General features: G+C 40.7%; 1 protein-coding gene across 1 annotated transcript; it reads right to left on the reverse strand.

Moving 5' to 3' along the window:
* Window positions 1–1,063: 1,063 nt before the first annotated feature.
* LOC128372598 (gamma-aminobutyric acid receptor subunit pi) lies at window positions 1,064–16,123 on the reverse strand. Its single transcript, XM_053332699.1, has 8 exons — window positions 16,003–16,123; window positions 14,402–14,469; window positions 13,076–13,293; window positions 8,189–8,271; window positions 4,244–4,381; window positions 3,367–3,519; window positions 1,619–1,809; window positions 1,064–1,426 (listed from the first exon to the last, which is right to left on the reverse strand). Exons 1-8 carry the CDS (start codon window positions 16,097–16,099, stop codon window positions 1,064–1,066), a joined length of 1,311 nt encoding a protein of 436 aa, XP_053188674.1. The 5' UTR covers window positions 16,100–16,123.
* Between the last annotated feature and the right edge of the window lie 573 nt (window positions 16,124–16,696).

Raw genomic sequence — 16,696 nt, forward strand, 5'->3', positions numbered from 1 at the left:
ATTCATTAAATTATTTTGAAATGTGTTGAGTCATTTACATATTTCAGTATTATATATTTCTCAGTTATTTCTGTCATAATGTTTTATTAATCTATTTAAAGTTGAACACTTCAGAGTTCCATAACCTAGGGGTGCAGGTTACCTTCCATGTCAAATAATAGAAGAGTCTATTGTGATGCCAGAATACTGTTCATGGTCGCCATATTTCCAGAATACAACTGAAGGTATCAAAGGCCACTACATTTATAGTGTCAATTAAATAAATAAATAAATAAATAAATAAATAAATAACCGTGCTGTTCACTGGATTAAAAATAACTCACTGAAGGACACACAAGAAAAAGAGATTTAAACAGCGGGAGGAAATTATCGTCCTTGGGAGACTGACGTTTTTAACACACTCTCCCTTGTTAAATTATCTCTCCACCATCCTCGTCTCTCTTTTTCACCCCTTTTCCCCCCATCCATTATGTTTCCTATTTCGCTCTAAATGTTGTACCTGCAGGAAGAAATGGAAAATGAAAAGAATACCAATGATCAATCCATCACAATGGAGAATCAAAGTGGAATGTGCATTTTCTCTCCTCTCAGCAACGCCGCCAAATTCTGTCACAAAGCCTCAAATTACAGCTCCATCTTCTTTTTGCCAGACAGCGATATAGTTTAAATAAATATGCTACAGCGATAAGAGAGATGCAGACTGGCTATTATTATCTTCCTAAGCAATGTTCTTTTCATCTCAAGGTGTATCAGAATTTAGCAAATCTCTTCAGTCTGCGCCAGAAAGGCCAAAAACCAGCTACACTAAATTTAGAACAATGATTCAATTCAAGGAGGTTATTATTTTAAAACATGGAGCTGCAATCACACTGTAAGCATCACTCTTGCCTCCTTTATGAATACGCTACTTCACTCATGAATCCAAATGTAGAAATTGTAAACACTCATGTCAGAAAACACCTAAATAACACTTACTGTACATACATACAGTACATACAGTAAAATACTACATACACGCTCAGTCTCACACTTTCTGGGAAAATGTGCTGCACGCGAGCAAATGCTAAAAGTACAGATAATATATCCAGTAGAGCAGGTTAACCATGACGAAAGACAGGGGGAAGCTGACTCTTGAGTAGTTGTCTATGTGGTGGGGGTTCTTGATGTGACAGCAGCTTATGAAGCTGAGGAGTTTGCGGATGGTGGCCAGGACAGTGAGGCACCTATTGGTGGGCTCTGGAGGGGTCGCTTCAGGCTTTGGCTCACTGCCTGAAGGGCTGGCCGGGCTGACTGTTAGTTCTGTGGAGGTGGGAGCTGTGGGAGGGGTCGCGGCGGGCTCCTTGCGTCTCTTGGCCCTGTTGGTGTGACTGATGGTGGTGACGATGCCGTTCATCTCGTCTTCGAAGTCATGCATTTGGTGGCCGTACTGCGGGAGAGGGACGGAAAGAGTGAAATGCACGCAAATGAAAAGGTATGGCATCCATAATAGAATGAACTTTTTTCAACTTACCGTACAGTTCTGATGATGATGGTAATGATGACGATGAAGACTGTGACCGTGACAACAGCAATGACCACAACAATGAACGACAAGACAGTACAGTCAGCAGGGTCTCACCATGAGAATGTGGGTGTCGGTGTAAGTGAGGGTGCAGAAGTGGGCCACGGCGTACTCAATGAGCGCCCCGAAGATAAAACTGAAGCAGATTCCCAGGTACACGTCGATGGCCTTGATGAAGCAGTTGGCGTTGGGCAGTGATGTCCGGGCTCCCATCATCAGGGTGGTCATGGTGAGTACTGTGGTCACTCCTGTCACAGAACACACAGGCACAATCAACAGTTCGGACTACCCTAAATTTACAGTATAAGCATAATCAGAGGGATAATGGAGGTACAGTATGTTACATGTGACAATGTTAAAAGACAAGGCTGCACAAAAAGACAAGGCTGCGTGAGAAGATGCCATTATGCCATTATGACATTAGGACATTATGTATATGACTCAACTATGGCTTTCAATGCTGCATATCTGTTAGTGACCTTAGGGTGCAATGACTAAACGTAAGACATCATATACCCCACATCCCTAGAGATGATGACCAAGTATCTACAATCCATCATATAGAGCACTGATGCTTGCCATATGTTCTTATGTACACATATAAAGTTTCTGATTCTGATTTAACCCTCACATACTGTTCATATTTTACACCCCTCATAAAAAGTTTCTATACTAAATTTTGAACCACAGATCTGTTAAAAATGCACAAATAGCCAGGGGTGAGTAAACCTTGATTAATGTTTCAGAGAGTTAAGTTAGATGATTTATACCTCATGACTGTGCATTAAGTATAGGGCTAGAAAAAAGAGGTGATTATCTTAGCTTAGCATAAACTTTGGAAAGTCGGTTGGAGACAACTAGCCGAGCTCTTGTCAAATGAAAAAAACCACACCAACAGTGTTTAAATGTCAGTAATTAATATGTTTCCTGTTTGCTTAGTCAGTACACAAACAGTAATGTAAAGACAAGTCCTGTATTTAGTGGCAAACAGTGGTCAGGTGCAGTGACCTCCTGGAGTTTCAGCTGGTTGCCTGGCAACCTAACCCTTGAGGAGAGTAGTAAATATAGAATATGTAATGTGTTAATTAGTAAGTTAAAGATGCTGGTAGCCTTATTTTTAGACTTTGGACAGAGCTAGGCTAGCTGTTTTTCTTTTCTTTTCCTTTCTTCATGCTAAGCTATGCTAATCACCTTGTCACAGGCTCCATGAACATGAGTAATGATCTTCTCATCAAACTCTACAAGAAAGTGAATGTCCCATAACAACTTCTTCCCATTCTTTAACTTGGTGTGTCCTTATATAATAAAGATACACAGACTCACACTGACAAGGATAAATAACAGCAGCAACACAAATAACCACATAGAAACAATCGCTTTACATCCAATGTGCCATAAAGTAGGATAGCTAGCTTGCAGATTTGTATGTGTTGAGAACATGTTGAGACCCCTGGAGGAGTTGTAGATCTAATTCAACGGAACGGATCTATGTTTGGATGTTCCCACTAGATAACACTGTGTCAGAGATGTTCTCTTCAACCCTCAGTGCTCCGAAATCAAACCCAAAGCAACATGTGTGCTCACTAAAGGGGAGCAGAGTTGTGTATGTGTGCAACAGTACAGGAATACTGATGTCAGAACAAAGACCACAGCTAGAAAAGTTAAAGTAATTGAAGATTTATAACATATATATATAGAGAGAGAGGTTGAATTCTTTATCTCATAGGAGCAATACCTACATGTCTGGAAGGTAAAGTGGGTGCAATATATATCTGCTCTGACATAAAGATTGGTTTTTGCCTTACCTATACAAATACGTGCTGGAACAGAGGACAGAGAGATCCAGAAGGAGACCCATGAGAGGACAACCAGCAGGCTCGAGGGGACGTAGGTCTCGAGTATGAAGTACAGAATGCTCCTCTTCAGCTCAAAGTGGAAGACCAGTTTGGGGTAGTTACCTTTGAGAAGAAGAGCAAAAGTCTGTAAATGTACTTGATGAAAGAAATGTGGTGCGCTATATAAAACAGCAAAGATATGTAAAGAAACAGTCACATTACATTCACTTTAAGATATCAATACAAAACTAAATACATGTAAAGAAACTAGGCTACTAATACTGTACTCCCAACATTGCTGCATTTACTGTAGAAAATTACAATTATTGGTAAGACAATAATTGACATTGTTTAGTATTTACTTGGGTTACTATTACATTTTCTGATGGCCCTTTTTTGTCATGGCCTCATGGATTTTGTCATTTTTGGTCTTTTGGTCTTGCTTGTCTATATTTGGGTTGCATATGTGTTTTCTACATGTTTTCTTTGTGTTCTCCTCTTCACACCTACGCTGCATTTTCCTCATTAGCCCTGCCTTGCTCCTTGTGTCTTCTCTAGCCCTGCCCTTGAGTTGTGCCACCTGTTCCCTGTGGTTTGATCAGTTCAGTCAGTCAGTCAGTTCTTGCCTAGTTTTCATCAGTTCTTCAAGTTTGTTCAGTTCAGCTCTGTACTTTTGGTCTTTCTATGCACGTCAAAGGAAATAAACCCTTTACTGCAACCTTGTCTTTGGTCTCTGCACTGCTCTTTGCTTTTTATGACATTTTTAAAAGGTAGAAAATGAGGCAATCTTTCACGGTCACCGAGTCATTTCAAAATCTTTCTGGGAGTAACCTTAAGAAATAGTTACCAGTTTCATAGATGGCCTCTGACACAGAGGTGTAGTGGTCCTCCACTGTGTACTGGGCCAGCTGAAGTGTGTCTAAGCCGCTGACAGATTCATTCCCTCTAGTCCAGTAGAACATGACATCATTGATGTTGTAACCCCCTGTAAAAGAGATAGAAAGGGATATAAATTGACGTTTTTTGGGGAAAATAACACAAAAGTGAATTTGTCCCCTGCAGCAGTTTGAGGATCAACGCCTTACTCAGTGATAGTTCGGCAGATGAACACTAATAGCAGTTACCCACCATATTAAAAGCTTTTGCCTTCTCATCATGACACAGCAAAGCTTCTATAATTATAATGATAGTGGTGGTGATGATGATAATGAAGATGGTATAGATACAGCATAAGTTGTTTTTCACTAAACCCCAGTGCAGCAACGGTGGGAACAGCTTGGAATGTTAATTGACTGTTATGCTAAGATCCGCTTCTCTCATGCTTGAGCTGTTTGGGATTGCAGTCCATGGTGGGTGGTAGATTTACCCTCATGCTAAATATCAGCACAAGAGAGACATTTAGAAAAGAGCTAGTTTAAAACACTATGTTACCCCTGAGGAGCAAATTGGTAAAGGTCTTACACTCTGCATTGCTCAAGTAAATCAACACATGGAATTAGCATAATATGTAACCACCTCAACCAAGCAAGAAACAGTGTTTCATTCATGCAGCGGAAACAGAATATTCTCCCATTATTCATTTTAACACAGTTTGACACAGGGAAGATTCAACAGGAATCACTAATGGAAATGCATTTCTGGTGTTCACTCAATTCTTCAAAGGGGATAGCAAAAGAAATGAAAGCTTAACTCTTGCTTCATACCATCACTGACTAATCATGCATATTCCACCGGGCCCTAGAGAGCCTTGATAACCCAAATCAAACTCAGAATAAGAGGGACATGCAAAATGAATCCTGTGAAAAGATGCCGATGTGGTCATGCTTTTTTGTCAGAGCGATGTAAGTATAATAGTGTCAACAAAATGAGAGTGTGTGTGGTGTGGTGTGGTGGTGTGGTTCTGATGACGTGGTGTGGTTGTCGAGCTCCACGACTCGCTGTGAAGGAGGGGGAAAAAGATGTGATTAACAAGGCTTAAACCTCTATGGTGTATTTTCCTAATTTATCTGCAGAGGGAGCAAGAGAATAAGGAAATTTAGTAGAAGCTGCAGTTACACCTCTATAATCTAGTGTATATGAGATGCTCATTAATTTGCTATCACTCTCCCATTTAAACCCATATGGAGTCATGTATTATTGACCAGGCTGAGCCATGATGCCAGGAGCAAAATCCCTTAATGAAGGGCAATGGTGACTTTGATGCTGAAAGGTCCTGGAAATCCACTGTTTTCTCTCTCTGTTGTAATGCTCTTACAAGAAGAACTCATTATTTTCCTGACCTAAAGCTCTGACATTACTGTACAAATTACAGACATAAATGGATAGTGACATGATGTGTAATAGCATGGAAAGAGTAACATGGGGGTACGTTCAACCTTCCAGTGCCCCATGGCCTCTTGTAAACAAGTAGCAACATGTACGCTCGGTCAGTTTTAAAAAGGGGCCACATAAAGTTGAATTAAAGCACAGATCACAAAAGACTACCACTCTCCTTTTTGCTGTCAGAACCTGCTAAATATTTTACCGTAATCCCCATCTTAACGCTTGGCAGCCTCCCACAACGACTCTGTCTTTAAACCTTCCTCCTGTGCAGAGGATCCACTTTTGGCACAGCATTAAAAGAAATAAATCCTTGAATATACATCTTCATAAAGAGACAGGGAGAACAAGATTGAAGGAGATGAGAAAGGAAAGGAGAGAGAAAACAGCAGAGGATGAGAGAGAGAGATTGGAAGAGAGGGCAGAAGAGAGAGACAGAGAGAGAGAGAGAGAGAGAGAGAGAATGATGCAGATATTTAGCTTGGAATTATCGAAGCGGTGGAGGTTGGATCCATCATCCTCTCAGTTACCTAACTTTAACTTCCAGATGTCTTTTTGTACACTAAGTGGGACTGGAGCTGCCGTTAAATGTTTTATTTGGCACTGAGGTCCCGGTGGGCTTCTGGCAGGGATCAGACTTAGCTTAGCCTGGCTGGTTAGTTGGCGTTTAATAGTATGGAGCTGAGCTGGAAAGAATTGACGGCAAATGAGCGAGGGAGGCAGAGAAAGAAGAGGAGTTTTTTCTTTTTCATCCTTTCGAACCTGGAACCCACAAGCCAAATAATGCATCATGTCATGTATTTTAATCTCAATAATGATTTGTTTTAATTATCAACATAATGCCACCACTTCCACTTAGGATCAATGGTAAAATATAAAAAGTAGGCAATTCTCTCCTCTTATTTCAAGAAAATGTCAAGAAACTCCTGAATTTTAGCAAGTGAACAAATACATTGTTGAAGTGCGCTGGCAGAGAGTTGCCTCCATAAGATATTAATTTGAGATTAAAGGATTTGTAAGATTAGGTGTTCTTGGTATCAGGCACAGGGCCAATCCTTAAACATGGTGCAAAGGGCTTTTGGGAAAAGACTGCTGTGAGGAGCATATTTGGATCAGTAAAGCACTAACAGAGTCATTTGACTTTTTGGAAAACACGTATTTTCTCTTTGGAGTTAAATGAGAAGATCAATATCACTGTCAGGGCTGTGTATTAAAGGTACCCTGTGAGAAAACAACTGCTCTTCTCACCAAGGTACATTGTATGTATTATAGACCTATAATAAATCAGTTGAATGCATTTCTCTCCTCATAAAACATTTCCAACATTTTAACTCCTGCATTGTTCACATGGTTCAGTGACGTGTTATGGGGTCCATGTGGTTAGGACAAATTTAAAGGGGTTAAAATGTGAAAATAAACGTATGAATAACTTGCACACATATTCTTTTTATGGACTGGAAAACAATTGTTCTAAATATTACATTTAATCTGGGGAATCATGTCAATCAGGAATCATTTACATTTATTTAAATGAAGTTATTATTTGTATTACACTTAAATAGACTGTAGGTGGATAAAATATTTAACATTTATCATTCTTTTGTGGTTACACTATTTGACATTTTCAGGAGCATTCAGTTGTTCAGTTAAAATGTTTTCCTGTTTTTTTTTTCTTTTTTAAATAATGGTGCAAATGTCATTTCAAATGACGAAACCTACAGGAATACAAAATGTACATTTTAACAAACCTGATGCTGCTTTGAAGACAAAGATAAAGATATTTTTTATCTTGCCAGCTCTTGCATGCATATTTAATTGCTAGTCTTTTTGCTAATGCATTGCTGTTGAACTGCTATGTTTCTTTGTCCATTCCCAAGACGAACTGTTGATCAGCAAAATAGTGCCTATCCAGGATATAAACAGAATCAGGACCCAATTGTAAAAAGAGTACTCCACAGCGCTACTAGTGGTCAAAAACTATACAGGGTACCTTTAACTTTGGAGCTACAACCAGGATACAACAACAACAACAACAACAGCAACAACAGCAACAACCTACCAAGACCTCTAAAACTTACTAATTAGCACACACAGTTTGTTTAAGGGCAGAAGAATTTCACATGCCTACCTCATAGCTATGTCTTTGTTTTCATGATAGTCATCAAGTCATTTATAACTGATGAACATACACCGGAAGATACAGCATTGTGACTGGAATTGGCCCTTCAAACTGGTTGTGTGACATAATCATGCTGACGTACACACACACACACACACACACACACACACACACACACACACACATATATATGTGTGCGCACACACACACAGTTTAGAAGATGAGAGAACGTGATCTGTTTGATCCTTTTGGTTTGATCAGATTCATTTGAAATCATGCCCTCCCACCAACTTGCTGCCACAGCTTCAAGCTGCATGCTTTTGATTTTCTTGATTAAATATGAAGTGTCCTTACAGCTCTCCAATTGTAGGGTGCAGGTCTGCTTGTCCATGGGATACTTGGTCAGATCCATGTTGCAGGCCACAGTGGTGGTAATCCTGAAAGACATAGAAGTTGTTATTAAAGGGGAATATTAATAGCTACAGTTCATGTTACTTCTGCAGTATGTTCTTGCACAATGATCAGAGTACACAGGTGTTTATTCTAGAAAACAAAAGAGCAGATTTTTTTAATGATTCTCTCACTCTGTGATTTAAGTTGTGCTGAAGATTTTGGTTTATATGAATGCATCTCTCTAAATAACATGTCATATGTGAAGGGGAATGTGTTACATCTGCCCCTGGGACATCTTCTGTCATTCCATATACCTCCATTTCAGTGGGTGCATCCCAAGTCCCTTATATTGCATCCATGTTTCCCTCACTTGCATCTTTTCCTTGCATCTTATCCCCACCCAGCCCATCGTGGAATGCACAGAGAGACGTGAGGATGCCATATGAGGAGAGGAGACGGTGAGGAGATCTGTTTTTAGAGACATGAGATGTTGTTTCCTCTGAAGAGTCACGTAAAGCAATGTCTGTTTCTGATAACAGCGGCAACTGATCACAGGTGGATCAGCTGCCAGTCGACTTCAACAGCTGCAGCCACTTTTGATGGATGTTGTTTGCACATGTGCTAACACTGATAAAGGTTTGTTATCCCTAACAGATCAGCAGTGTTTTCTCTCTGTTACCTGTTTGACAAACACCTGCCAAACCAAACATTCCCTACTGTGACATATGAACCATTTCTACTGGCAGGGTGCATTTATATTAGTTATTCATTATTTGCATTTGTATTTATTGATGTTCTGATTGTGAATGCATTATTCAATAACCCAGAATATAGTCAGTGTCTTTTAAACATTGGAAATTCGACTAAATGTTTCAGAAAAAATGCAGATTATGTAACTCAAAAAAGTGTTTCTCCTTTCTAACAAATGAAGAAAGTTGTTTATGGTTCTTCTGTTGATCTAAATGCTGAATCAGAAAACAAATAGCTTATAAAACTTGGGAGTGATATACTTGAGTTTAATCTGTAATCTGTCTCCACATCAGTGTCAAACTGCAGAGACGTTGTGATGTATCCAACACTATAATAAATAAGGGGGATTGTTTGCCAGTAAAAGACTTCCATGGATGGCTGCTCTTATGTATCCTCGCTCATAGCTCCTCAGAAATCCCTCCTCGCTCCTCTGAGCCAAAATAAGACACTTGAGACGACCATCAAAATGATGATTCGGAACAACCTCTAGTTCAGGTGAAAAGCGACACTTGAAATGTACCCAATGTCTCCCTGGCCTGCTGCTGCTCTCCGCTCTCCCTCTGTGTGTGTGTGTGTGTGTGTGTGTGTCTGTGTGTATAGATCGGTGTGCTGAAGTTCGGGCAGTGCCACACCAGCTGCACCTCGTATCTGTAATCAAGCCTCTACAAAGACTCAGCTCTGCCACTTCCATACTGACAGATCATAGACTCTACTACCGTCAGTCTACGCTTTCGTGTTCTTGTCCTCGCCTAACCCTGTCTCCTGTTCCCAGCAGTTCCTTTTGCTCTGTCTCCAACCCTTCATCTTGGCTTGTCATTCCTGCTTCCCTGCCCTGGTCTACCGCACTTCTCAGCCTTCAGCCCGAACCTCAAGCTCATGGCTCCCAGTTTCCACACCAATCTTCAACTCTAGTTTCCCAGCTACCTACCGCAAGCCCCAGCTGAATTTTCTCAGCTACTAGCCTGAGCTTCCCCACAACTTCATTCCCCTTTCCCCCAGTCTTCATAATATCTACCTTGTTGCTATTATATTCCTGTTTCCTCAACTTGAGTGTCTGCACTTTGGTTCACATGTTCTGCCCCCACATAAGTGAAACCTCCAGCAAGGATGCAGCTCTGTCTCTGGCATTCCACACTATTTCATCCAAGCTGTGGCTGCTAGAACTACAGCTTAATTTGGCAAAGATTGGGACCACTTATGCTGCAACTCCTATTTCAGCTCCAGCCAGTACCCAGCTTGTATGTCCTGCACCTGATCTGCCATACCTCTTACCTGGATACCCCACATCCCCTGCTGCCTGTCTAGCCACCTTGTGTGCTGGACCTGCTACTCATCAGCCAATCTCCTTATCTGCTAGCGACCGGCCTCCTATCCTTCAGCCTACTTCCCAGCCAGCTAAACTGCAGCATGTTAGTCACCAGCATCCTAGACTCCAGCCTGCTAGCCTTTAGCCCACACTTCAGATTGCCTGCGCTTCAATCAGTTTGCCTTTCCTGAGCCACAGTAACCTAATATGGATCAGCTGAGGAACCACTCTGACATTCAGCAATCAACTTTTGAAGGGACTTTCTTTACTAGTTTCACAGTGTGCTGTGGCGTCTCCAAAAGGATGTGTGGTTCCCAATGCGACTGCCTAGCCTAGCTTTCAGCCCAAGCACCTGCTGCTGAGCCCATGCTGCAGAGGTCCAAGTCCCTTGTTGCTACTAACCAACAGCATTCCCTTGTTACTACTAACCAGCAGCAGTCCCTTTTTGCTGCTGAGCTGCAGCTGTCTCATGTCCCAGTGTTTCAGCAGCCTCCAATGACTCATCTGTCTGTCTCACAGCTCCCAGGAGAGAACACCTGCCCATCATCTCTGTAATCAAACCTTACAAAGACTAAGTGATGCCAAATAATAGACTGTGTTGACCATTAGTCAACATAATCTTTCATGCACTTCCAAGTTTTCTTGTTGTCTTTTCTAATGTATCTATTGCCTAACCCTGACTCCTGTTCCCTGCACTTCTATCTGCTCTGTCTCCAGCATCAGCCTTGCTTCCCTGTACCAGACCCTCGTTCTACCCATCTTCCAGCTCAAGCCTCAGCTCCTGGTTTCCAGTTTCCCTGCTACCTGCTCAAGCCCTTGAGCTTCTCAGCTACATGTCAAAGCTTCCCCAGGACTTCATTCCCTTTCACCAGTCTTCATAATAACCACCTTGTTCCCATTACATCCCTGTTTCCTCACATTTTAATGTCTGCACTTGAGTTTACCTGTGTCACCCCTACATAACAGAATGAAGCCTTTACTTTGCATTGTTGTCAGTATGTAGAAAGCCACTCAATCTCAATACTGCAAATTAAGAATACATGTCTTGCATTAACATTTTTAGAGGTGGCTCCAGAGGTGTTCTATCAGTGTGGAGCTTCAGACTTTATATAGTAAATAGATGATGATGATGAAAAGTTGATGAAATATAAATGGTCCCAATACGCTCTCTACCTGCATAATAATTCATGACATGATGGATTCAACATGAATATATATCAAATATTCAGGTTAGTATGATTCTTCCTAATGTTCCAATTAAACATATTTATATCAATTATCAAATGTCAGTGACATAATAAAACAATTCAATATGTATTCATATGATTCATCATTGAATATTGCTTTCTTTTATTATACCAATAAGCTGTAGCGTATTGAATGAGAAATGAGAAAATATAAGTGGACCCTCCAGAAATTCTACCAGGGTGGTCTACTATGCACCGAAATTGATTTGTGGTTTCATGATGTATATTTTTTCATCACAAATATAAACTGGACCTTCATAAATGTATCATCCAGGACTGTAATTCTTAAATTGAATCTTTCCTCTGAATTGCTTCACCTCAGTGCTTTCTCATGTATTCCCCCTGGCACAGCACTGAAACATTTACCACAGCTGTCCACCTCACATTTCTCACTTCATCCTGTCCTTTTTCACGGCCCCAGTTCCCTGAGGTGACAATCCCTCTCTTGACTATCTTTTCTCAAGGCTTGTCTTAACTCTCACTGGTCTTGTGCTGTGACTGTTAGGTGCCATCGTGCCTCCACATTTCCCCAGTCACAGTAAAACCCCATAAAATGTGTATGGAGTATGTATGGAAATGCCCATGAAGCCGACACACGCACATCCAGAGCAACACAAATCAACAAATGGAGTCACGCTGAACATGACAATGTCACGCACTTGTTAAAAATAAAACCATACATCCAAACTCACACATAATGGTTAACACAGACATGCATGTTGTCACGCCTCTTCTCACCCATGAGAAAGAGCGCTGCAGTCCCTTCTTGGTGGATGGAAACATGATTAACTTCGAGGCAGGCCTGAGCTGAGCCTGAATACCCAACCCAATTTATTATAGGAAAACACCCACATACATTTTTACCCTCATGCTAGTTGCAAAGCTGCCATTAGAACAGTCCCCATGTGACATTTTTCCCCCACCTCTACACTGTATGAATGAGAAGAAAAAGAAAAAAAATAAATAAGCAGCAATGAGGTCATGGCACAAAAGCACAGAGTGAGGGAAGTCAAATCAGGACTGCTGCCAGCTCTTACACAATCCATAGACAGGCTGAGGTTAAAGCATGTGACATAAAAATATTAGGATTTGAAAATCCCATCATCAAAGGCTTAAAAGAGCGGAACAAATTCCCCCACTGGATCATCTATAACCTTTCTATCTAGAACCTGTCTGCTCGGCCCTAATCAAATCTAATCAAAATGCCAAAGTATTGCGCGTTTCAGAAGCTCACCGAGAGCTCGTCAGATGTTAAGCTCTTGCCCACAGAGGAATATCCACTGGAAGGTTCCTATCAGGTCTTATGTTGCTCTGGTAGCCCACAGCTCTTCATATCGATAGATCTAATGCACCTCCACTCATGCAATCCAATACCCAAGTAAGAGAATTGACACAAACCCCCCTGCTTCACCACCACATTATCTCAAATTCAACCCACGCGTCCTCCTTCATTCAATTTCTTCTCCATTCCTTCCTTTTTGACATCTGTCTGAGTTGAAAAACAAACAACAACCAATGACGCAATATAGTAGTTCATTATCCAACCTCAGTGCGTAAAGGACGGTCCCGTTGGGGAAGATGCGGATCAGCCTGTTCTCCACGGTGATGTCGTGGAGAAAGGACTTCTTGGAGTCCACGATGAAGGTGTCAGGGACCCAGAGGAGCTCCACCAGGCGCCCGTCGAGGCTCAGGCTCTTGTTGCCCTCAAACACCAAACGCTCGTCCGTCCAGCGCTGGCGGAGGAATATGGTGGCGGTGTAGTCCTGTAGGGATAGGGGTGCAAAGGTCTCAACAATGGCTAATAGACTGTTTTAACAAGCATGTCAGTAATGTGATGACAGACAAGTTTTTTTTTGTTGTATTTTGCAAACTAAGCCTCTCTTGTGTATTTGTATTTCATTAGTCAGCCTCATTTTTTAATCTTTTTTTGTTGGGTTCAGCATTGATTGTTGAGTATTGACGGCGTCAGGTGTCTGAGTCTTTCTGCACCTGAAGCAACAGTAATCCACATCATTGCTTCAAGTCAGCAAGTCTTTTTTGTTTTTTTCAGGATGCTCAACATATTTTTTTGTGAGAGACCTCCATTCTTAAATCCATGATGTTACATCATATGTAGTGACATAATCAATGTCTTCCACTGTGTGGCAACAAGCTGTGAGTGCAATTTTCTAAAGCAAATGTTCAGCACAACAGGAATTAGTTATTTCAGCTCTACCAGTCCCAGTGGAACGCTGGTGTCATGTCAACTGCATAACCGGGGCTGACACTTGAACTGACCCTTGTGTCTCGCTGTCAGTCAACATATCAATACTCCTGTTCTTTATTAGCAAAATTGCCTATTCAGTTTTGTTTAAATTTTTCTGTGCATTTCGATCCAAACAGCGTGTGCACGTCAGGTTAATTGTGTGCCACTAGTCTATGATGCTTTTGTCATTAGAAAGATGTTGACACTTGGCCCCTTTTAAAACAGGCAAATTGAAAGGGTCAATGAGTTTATTGTGTGTTTTACTGTCAGTTACAAATCTAACCTCATGGATTTCATTGATTAGTTTGCTCTGTAATGAGCTATCAGAAATTGACACCTTCAGAATTCAAATAAATCCATCTTATGACTTCAAATGTTTCTTAATTTTCAAACAGCCTTGGTTATTATGAAAAAGGAAAATCCAATACATTTATTTTGAAAACTGCTACACTACTGGAATTAGTACAAACAGGGACTGACAGGATTAATAAGGTAAGCAGGACATAAGGAGGTCATTAGTTTAAAAAAAAGACTTTTAAGCCTATTAATGCTTCACTAACTTATCAATAGTGTTGAGTTTATTGATGAGTCACAGTAATCAGTGATGCATGAAATCATTGTCTTACCATATTGATCTCTGAAATGGTGTCAATGCTGGCGATGTCCAAGCTCATACCAACTGTTACAGGACCATCTAGAAACACAAAAGCAACCAATAAAATACCGTCCCCACCATTTGAATGTGCTTTAGTGTGTATTTAAATGCATGTGTGACACAGTTGTATGACATAACAGGGTTTAACTGAGGAGACAGAGGGATATATGGTTGTATAATAAATCGTAGTGTTGTATAATGAAGCATTATCCAAGGATGGCACATTTTTTAAAAATGCTCAAGACCCCACATCGCTGGCACATCAGCAGCTGCAGTCTGTCGAGTGTGAATCTCCTGCAGGGAATTAATTCTCCCTGATTCACCATCAAAGAGGAGTAACTTTGCCTCTCCTATGTTTCATCCTCCCGTTCTCCTTCCCCCATAACTGAGCCTGTTGTTGTATTACAGATACTGTGTGTGCCTACTGTACTTTCTTTACATTAATTTCTTCACATTTTATTTTTGCTCAAATATCCAAAAACTCTTCAAATTAAAATGTGGAGGTTTGAGTTTCAGGTTTACGGTCATTTGAGCTTTAGAAATAATGATTACATTTTGAGTGAGGTGGTAGTTTTATTTTTATTTTTTTAAACCAGAAATCTGGGCAGACTGAGGCGGGTAACCCTGTTGGCTGTGCCTGGGGCTGTGCTTCTGTTGTTGAGAGAGACATTGACAAGTAAAGCAACACTACACCTTAGCCCAAAAAGTTGCAAATATTTCAACTTAGTATATGTGTGACTGCTAAAATGCTGTCAGAATGCAAAGCACACTGGTGAGGAAGTTTTAGCAAAGCATCTGGGTGATGATGCCTCTCAAGGGTTGGAGAATAAACACAATCAAAGGAAGTTCTCCCAATTATAGTTGCACAAATTCACTCTGTTTGTGTTTTTACCATTAGTGTGTACTAAATTTTTGTTCTTACATGGCAGGGATTTGTGATTATTCTGAATAGTATTTGCTTTAGTGAAGTCCAAGGTGTTCTTACAGATCAAACAGCGAGCAAAAAAACAAATCATAATCACATTGACAGATTGTCAGAGCCCAGAACAATAACAGCAGCGAGGGATTTGCAGGAAAATGACATAACTTCTTTCCTCTGAGAGCCTTCGCTGAGATAGACATTGTTTCTCTACTGCGAGTAAATAAGTCGCCTGCTGAAAATTGGAATCTAAATCACAGCACGTATTACTGTAGCAGCTCCGATCTTGATTAAAACTCCTGACTACATTACAGATTATATTAGTATTTAAAGTAAATTGTGCACTAAGTCTTCTTTACTGGCTTTGTATTGAAGCTAATGCCTTTTTCTTCTGCACATATTTTCTTGTTACAGTTTCATTATACCCATGACAATTATGGGAGAAAACCTATTTCAAAGATACATTTGACTCTATTTCACATTATGATATCCATCTGCAGTAAATTAAAATGTATCCGTGTCAGCTGATATTACTCAGTAGGCACATGCAGACACAAATCTGTTATATGAACCTCTCCTGTTCCCTGTCAGACACACATTTCCTGTGCGTGTTCTGTCATTTCCATAGCTGCATGTGTCTGCAATTCCCTTACTGTCAAAGAAAGGCCTGAGGTACTTGTTGTATCCTTTCATCAGCCTCTGAATGGTGGGAGGCAAAATCTCTCCTTCCTTCACTTCTGCGTTGAACATCGAGCCCTCTAACAACCTGAGAAGAAAGAGAGCGAAAGAAAGAGAAAGTGAAAGAGAGAGAGAGAAAGAGAGAAGGGAGAGATCGGGATTATTTTTCGCTTCTCCTCCCGTTGCGAGTTTACCAGGTTCATTCCTCCTCGCATCCACCTCCCTATTCAGTGCATCCGTGGGGTGTCGATTGACTTCCACTGCAAATCTTACAAACACATGCTGAGTGGTAGAAAAGACAGGAGATTAAAACTGTAACCTGGAACAGAAGAAATGGAAAAGACAGAAGAAAAAGAACAAAAGAAAAGCTGCTTTTTTAATTAAGATTACTTCGAATCGAGCGGGTTCAGAATACTCTAAACCCAACAGCTCTCCATTTCTCTGTTCACTTATGCTTTAAAATTACTGTTAGCTTTCATAAGATCTTTTTTTTTTCTCTTCTTTCTTTCTGAATGCTATCCTTAAAGGCACATTGAAGTGTGGGAAGATGATAATATTGCTGGCAGTTGCGGCAGGGGAAAAGAACACTCATTGCGCCTTCCCCAATGGTATGTGTGTTTGTGTATAAATCAGGCTCTAAATACAGAACGCCTGCTCTGTAGAGAGAAA

Source organism: Scomber japonicus, chromosome 14, assembly GCF_027409825.1.
Source record: "Scomber japonicus isolate fScoJap1 chromosome 14, fScoJap1.pri, whole genome shotgun sequence".
Classification (NCBI taxonomy): Eukaryota; Metazoa; Chordata; class Actinopteri; order Scombriformes; family Scombridae; genus Scomber; species Scomber japonicus.